Below are 7716 nucleotides of genomic sequence, written 5' to 3'. Positions count from 1 at the left end.
TTCTCAACTTTGCAGTTCAACTTTTTATTAAGCTATACAATTCAATTTTCATATTTTTTACACTCCTGTTTTATAATTTTCTTTTAAAATCTTTACTTTGCTTAATTTGTGTTCAAATTTCGCGGGCACTTATGTGAGTTCGATAGCGCCTCCTAACGAGAGGGAAACTCTCCCATTAGATGAGATTATTTTATCGACAAAAACAAAATCTACCTTATTGACACTTGAGCATTAAGCTTCGAAACGTGTTCGCATATGTCGCTGCTATCGTGCTCGGAATTGTTCGGAATGTTCATCCCGCTTCTCACACTTGACGTTCGTTTATGCTCGTCGACGATACCACGTGATCCAGAAAAATCGAAATGGTGGACGTATCAGGACGCAGGATCCCGTCGAAACTGGGCAAGGGCTCCGAGCCGTGTCATCGGTGATCGGTTCGCGCAAAACGAGTGCGACTATTTTCTTCTCTAATTTAGGAGTATATAAAATCATATTCTCGATTATTTTGCCCTTTGCGGAACAAGTATCCCCTAAAGTGTGCCTCGCCAAGTGTCAACTATAGTCCCCATCCGTATTGTACGCTCCCTCTTTCAAGCAAAGTTCCAGCGAAAACAGGACGCGGAGAACAGGTCGCGAGATTTCCACTAGTTTCCCGGAGGTGAGTTTCCAGATGAGAAATAATGGGAGAGTTTCAGCTTCCCGATGATTTCAGCTTCCCGGAAGATCGGGTTTTTCTTATCCGAACAAGATGTGGGGGACGACCTCACTCGTGTTGATATTCGCGAGTTTCGAGTCAATGATATTTGATTGGCGAAAAAGGATGATTGTGAACTTCTGAATAGCGAGGAGTAGATTTTGGTGTATTTTGCAATTGTTGGGATTGAATTATATGCAGCGATTAGTGATTGAAGAAGTCTCGGGTTTTTAAGTGGACGGAGAAAAAAATGACCGGAAACAATTAAGTGAAAGTGTTCGATTCGTTCTAAATTAGTGATTTTAGGTGATAAAATAGTTTTTTTGATTGTTGAATTTTATTATTGAAATGTCCGATTGTTTTTGAAGATAGAGATTGTTTTGGAAAGTGTTGGAAGTAGGAACCAAGCAATTTTCTGTAACCTGTTACAGAGTTATGAGTGTATATCTTGTGAATCTGGGCTTTCAGTTCAAAACCTAGATTCTAAATGTGGGTGGTTTTTGGAAAATTTTTTTTAGAAACTCGTTTGATGCTAGCCTGGGTTTGTGTTGGTAAATTAAAGAAATAGTGAACATAATCCAGAAAATCGTGATTCATGAGATTACTAATCTCATCGATAGATCATTCTTTTATGTAAGAATTTACAAGAATTTATTTCTGTGATTAAAGTAAAATGCAGCGTCTACCTTTGCCGAAAAATTCAGTCTGCTAGTACCAAAATTTTTGTACGAATAGCCACCTTTTCCCGGTTGCGATATTCGTATAAAAAATTGCAGCTATTTGTGCCGAAATTTTAGTACGCGTAGACACGGTAAAAGTAAAAATGAAACAATTAGAAAAATGATTTAATTGTTACTTTTTACAACTATTACCAGGTTAGAGTTTTTTAGGACATTAACTTCATTCTTTTCTGCTATTGCTTTTTTCTTATTGAGTATATATTCTGTTGTTTAATTTAAAGATTTATTATCAGAGTGGTTAGTCCAGCGAATATGTTTTGTCTAGTTAGAATGTAATTTATTTTAACAACCAAAAATTAGACTTGATACCTGTGACTAAAAATATTTCGTCATTTAACCTCAGCTTTTTATTATATTTAAACATTTCCTATATTCTAATTAAATTAATACATTTTATTCTAAGTATCATTGGTTTGAGCGAACAAACATGCTTCTTTGAAGCAACAGCAGGTATATAATAATAAGGACAACTTTGAAAATCGTCTGTTTTTAAATTTATTTAATATTTTTTATTGTACGGACATTTAGACATTGATTTTGAAAATTGAAATTCTGAATGTCTTGTATTCTGAAATATTGTAGTATATATCGTATGAGGATTGAGGATATTAGCTTATATACACATTTTAAATTATAATTCTTTGAGGGAACGTTTGCATAACTATTTTATAATTTATTTTTAAAAAACTTATACCTTTGTATACAATTTATTGTATATAACAGGAACTTACAAGGTTTTACTCACTATCCAAATATGGATCCCACAATCGTCAAGTGTTTTATCCTGAGTCAGAAAGTTACAAAGAAAATTGACAGCTCATTTTTTCTTTTGTCATTATTTTTTTTTCTGGAATAATGATTAATTTTTATTTTAAATTAAAAGGAATTATATAAATTATATTTATGTCGATTTTCGGACAATGAATTTCCTTATATAACGAAATTACTATTTTGTGGATCGTTGTTCTTCTTAGATTTTGATAATGTTCATAGTTTAACGTTTTGAAGCATTTGTTCTATATTTAGTTGCCTTCAGTTTGAATAGCACACACATTATAAAATTGCATACTTTTTAAAATTCAATAAGTAAAATTTCCAAATCCAATATTAATTATTATTATTTTCGTTTTTTTCAGATGTAATGACCTATACTCGACAGTAGAGCTTTCGTTCGTGAAGATCTGCAATGAATATGAAAAAATACTCTAAAGGTGCGAAAATACCCCTCGAGGGTGGAAATGTATACATCTATGTGGCCCAGTGATGGAGTTAAGTTACTGTCTAACAACAATATCTAACCCACGCGTAGTTTCCATGGACATAATGGATGGCTTGAGAATAGTTGAAAAGTTTTTAGAAGTGGGCTGTTGAATGTACTATATTCAAATAATGCGCGTTATTGTGATATCCTACGTTAAGTGCACAATATCTTGACTTGAAAATACTCTGTAAATTTACCCACAACCGAACAAAACTGATTACGAGTTTTTCTACTAGAGTTCAAACTTAAGAATCTAACGGAAATCTACCATCGTCTCTGTGTTAAGCCAGCAGATTAAAGTTGTTCATATTTCTGAAACAATATTTTTATCGATGTCTTGCTATTTTTCATGACGCTTCTTATGTAGAACACTCAGTGTCAGCTTTAAAGAAATACTTGAAAAATGATTTCTTAGTAAGTTAGCAACTTTGAAATAAATTCTAACTTTTAAGAGATATTAACTGTTTAATTGTTTACATATAAAGTAATTTCAATGCCAAATTGAAATGATAAAGCTAAGATTTCAATAAAAAACAGTGTCGAGAGAATTTACTCCAAACAATGTACGTGAGATACTTGAAATATTTTTATTGCTGGACAACGTCAAGAAAAGACGAAGAAGGAAGAGCTTTCTCCCAATATTTCATGGATGACAGAGGAGAGAGCTTTTAACCCTTGCAGTCAAAGGTTAGTATTCTTGAATCAGCTTTACTTGTCGGAGGAAATGTAAACTTCTTCTTCGACAGAATTATCTTGAAGATCAAAGGCGTGAAATGAAAATTTATTACCTTCTCCATAAAACACTTTTGGAGGTAGTGCCACGGCAAAACTGAGTTTATTTTTACATTGGCACGCGTGCAGCTGTTTGAGATTTCATATCTTGCGGGAACTACACTCTCAGGCTTAGGCGATTGGAGTTTAGATTAAGCTGGTTTGAACACAAGTTTTAAAAAATAGAACATTCTGAATCGAAGAGTAGACTGGATTACGAATCATCTGTCTTAAAGATTTGTATCTTTTTTAAATGAGCGATTATGTGAACGTTGACGTTTTTATTTATTTTATTTAGTGTCAAGTGACCCATTTCTTTCTATTGCTTTTTCTTTGATTATTTTTAACATAAAATTTTTTGAATTTTCACAGAAAATATTTTAGTTGAGAAGGCATTTTAAAACATCTTTATTTTGCCCCATAGCAATTGATATCTATTTTATAATAAAATTTCATGCATTGTCCTTGAAAATTATTTCAATTAAGAACAAGAGAAAAATTGCAATGGAAATTATATAAATTAGCTCTGGTACTGGTTTAATTTAAATTAGATTTGATATTTCAATTTGATTAATTTTAAACTGGAACACTTATAATTTTACAGGCTTTTTATTTAGCAGCTGTGGAATTGGAAGCTTTTCAATTTTGTACGATTTTAAATTGGGAAGCTTTCCAAATCGCAGTATTTAAAGTTCTAGCGCCTTCTAATCTGAATGTTGTGTTGAATCCAATGACTTCAAATAAAATACATTGGACGGTAAAGCAATTTTTACACAATTTTTTAAAATACTTTAATTTCCACATTGGTTTAGTCTGAAAAACATGCATGCTAAAAAGTTCATAGGTATAAATGTTTTCAATGCGGAAAGTTTCATAATTAAAAATTAAAAGACATTTCGTAATTTTCCATTTGAAGCATTTAAAATAGTATCATTTCTGGTCTATAGCCAGTGGGCACCGGGACATCCCTTATGTCATGTGACTTGTCATCCTTGAGATCTTTTTATGTCTTTCAAAGGCAGGACGTCCGCCAAAGGACGTAATAGGACAATTTTAGAACTTGTATGCCCACTGGGTAGTCTCCGTCGTATAAACATTTTCAATTTCAGGACATTCAAAACAGAAAAGGAATAAAAATTGAAAATTTGAATTTTAAAAAATTAATAATTTAATTTGGATTAATTTGAAAATATGAAAAATATACAGTTTCAGATTTAAATTATGTGATAGGAAGGAATGTTTTATTATTTTATTCAGAGCATTTTAACATTAAGAGTATGAAGATATGAAGTTTAAAAATGTTCGACTGAAAGAATTTTAAATTGTGCAACTTTCTATTGGGGCTTTACAAATTGTATGCCATCAGAATTTATTCATTTTAATCATTAAAAATTGAAGCATTCGAAAATTGACAATTTAGCATTTGACGGAAACACAATTCGACAATTTTTTAGTGGAAATATTCTAAACGTAATACTTTTGATTTCCGAGCGTCTATAAATGTACAATTTCAGATTAAAAGTTTATAAAAGGGGCACAACTAAAAAGTTATTAATTTAAAGCCCACGATGGCGTGAAAAATTCTCAATGAAGTCGCGTTAATTCTAAAACTGAAAATTTAGCAGCGAAAGAATTGCAAAATTAAAATGTGCAACCATTTTTCATAATCTAAAATTACATTAAAATTTAAATTCAAGCTGAATTCCTTCTACTTCCAGGGTTAAAAAAAATGGACGGCAGTAGTTCCGGAGTGGTGCAAGTATTCGTGGGAGAATGGAGCCCTGAATACGAGGCTCTTTCAATCAAAGCTACCAAGCAGACCTCTTCTGCTGAAATAGTAGAGTGCATCATCGAAAGGTTAAAGTTGGAAGATAGTACGGCTTCACATGGCTATGAGCTGGCAGAAGTCGTGGGCAATTCGGTTGGACAGGAGTGCAAGGAAAGAAGGCTGGGCCCTACTGAGTGTCCTGTAGCTCTTATGCTTCTTTGGCCAAAAAGTGCTGCTCAGCAGGAGTATTACAGGTACGTATTTATTATTTTTAATGCTGTTGAAGATACCCAAATTTAAAAATCTGAGGACACTAGTGGTTTGAGACCGGGGAAATCACTGCGAATTTATTTTTTGCCTGGGAATTTTGTGATTTTTTCGGTTAAATGGAAATAATTGTATTAATACATATTACTAAGAGTTTAAGGAGTCGCGACATCCTAAGAGGACCTAAAAGTAAGGAACGGTTGATAGATGCAAAACAAAATTAATTTCAATGCATTTTGGAAGAGGCAGCAATAAATTTCTTCGAAAAATTAGTTTGTATTGAAATTATTTGTCTAATAGCATACGATAGCTTTATGCAGCTCTCCACCTGAAGTTATTGCTAGAGACATGTAGTGACCTATATCGGAGCGATGTTTTGGGACGAATATATGTTGTCAGAATAAGCAACACGCGACTCCTAGATTGATCTAAAATCTGCCCCCTTCTTCTATACATTTTTTACATACCCTTACCATGTAAATTACATGATCCCTGGTAGCATTACGAGACTAGAATCGAACGAGTTACGCACATCCCGAAAGAGGTTGGTTCAATGGTATATAATGGCAATGTATGTCGTAAAAATCAAAGTAGGAAATCGGCAATGAAGGTACGAATTTTTGAAATCGTTTGAACAAACAAAAAATTTGTACGCGTCGGACTACGAGTGGAACTGCAGGGATTCATGGTAGAATTCGTAGAAAATTCGAGCGGAGTCGCTGCAAAGCACGCGCGATCGGGCAAGTTTCTGACCTGCACAGTATGCATGCTTTTCACCTGCTCGCCACACACCAAAAACTTTGTTGTTTCTCGCCGATACTGCTGTTTTCTTTTTTTGTTTAATTTGCAGTTCTTTTAATACCGAAAAATAATAAATCAGGAATTAACTGACTATAAAGCTTTTTAATCCAGCATTTGTAACGTGTTTTTAGTGAAGGTAACTTCTTTTAAAGCAGTAATTTTCGATGACTTTCATTTGAGATACATAACCGAATATAAAATCACTATATTACTACTGTTTATCACGGTTTTCCAAGATAATTATTTAGAAATTAAATCGTTTATTCTATAGAATTCCATGGATGACATACGATTTCAAAAATCATATTTTATTGCTCGACAAATAAAAGTATGAATATACAATTTTCGAAACCAGGTTGGCCAAATGTCAGGAAATAAAGCAGCTGTCAGGGAAAATAGAAATTTATATGTTTTGATAATATTTTGGAGGCACTATCAATATAAATATTTTTTCAATGTACATTCTTTAAAGATATAATTCGATTCTTAGTTTTTTATTTGTAGTTATTTCTCTATTTACAGTTTGTATACATATCCTTTAGTTAATTAATCAGGTCAGAAAACTCACTTTCTTTACAATGCGCTATGAATTGTTTTTGTAAAAACAAACCTTATTTTAAAAAATTACCCCCTGTAATGCAAGAATGTATTAAAAAATGAGTAGGCTAGATTTTTTTATATTTGAATGCTTTTCAATGCGATATAAACCGTTTTGTAAAATCAACCATTATTTTAAAAAGCAACCCCCTCTGCTGCAAAAACGTATTTAAAAAAAGGAAACTATCTAAATGGAAAATACTTATATACTATTAACACATAACTTAGGAGCAAAATTATAACTAATGCAAACTGATGCAAACAATTGTATACATTAACTGTTGGGATTGTTGTGCTCTTAATTTTGGTGCTCTTTCTTTATTATCCAATGTCATATAAATCGATTTTGTAAAATTCACCCTTCTATAAAAAAAACGTCCTGTAATGAAAACACATGGAAAAAAGTCGATATCTACATAGATGGAACATACTTATAAAATAGTAACATGGTACTTTTAAGCATAATTATTTCTCATCAAAATTATTTTCCAGTCTGTGTGTAAATTCAAAAAATATAATTTACCTTTTTTGATGTATCTTTTAATGCTTTCAAACAACTTCCAGCACAACAATTAACGAGTAACATACATTTCTATATAAAGAACAATCTTAATTTCCAGAACGGTTGAAAATGTCTTGAGAGCAGACTTTATCTAAAATAATTTGTTCATATAGTTATTAAAACTATTTTTAAAGATAAGTTGAAATCCTTTTAAAATCCTAAAAAGCACTTTTGTGAATTCTCTTTCGTTAAAAGAGCTTAACTCGAGAGTTTCAGCGCACCTACGGCACGCGACTGATGGCAATCGCACTCCGC

General features: G+C 32.3%; 1 protein-coding gene across 3 annotated transcripts in view; it reads left to right on the top strand.

The window, feature by feature from the left end:
• The first annotated feature begins 379 nt into the window (after window positions 1–379).
• The window catches only part of LOC117179029 (unconventional myosin-IXa-like), a 73819-nt gene continuing 66482 nt past the window's right edge, over window positions 380–7716 (top strand). For all 3 annotated transcript variants that reach the window (XR_004467848.1, XM_033370654.1, XM_033370653.1), the window contains exons 1-3: window positions 380–658; window positions 2571–3382; window positions 5185–5488. Coding sequence is in view for 2 of the 3 variants with exons in the window: in XM_033370654.1 (XP_033226545.1) it covers window positions 5196–5488 (293 nt within the window). In the remaining variant the exon portion in view is untranslated. The remainder of the gene's footprint in view (window positions 659–2570; window positions 3383–5184; window positions 5489–7716) is intronic.

Source organism: Belonocnema kinseyi, chromosome 8 (genome assembly GCF_010883055.1).
Source record: "Belonocnema kinseyi isolate 2016_QV_RU_SX_M_011 chromosome 8, B_treatae_v1, whole genome shotgun sequence".
NCBI lineage: Eukaryota > Metazoa > Arthropoda > Insecta > Hymenoptera > Cynipidae > Belonocnema > Belonocnema kinseyi.
Note: the sequence above shows the minus strand (reverse complement) of the source record. Positions and strands in the feature narration are given on the sequence as shown.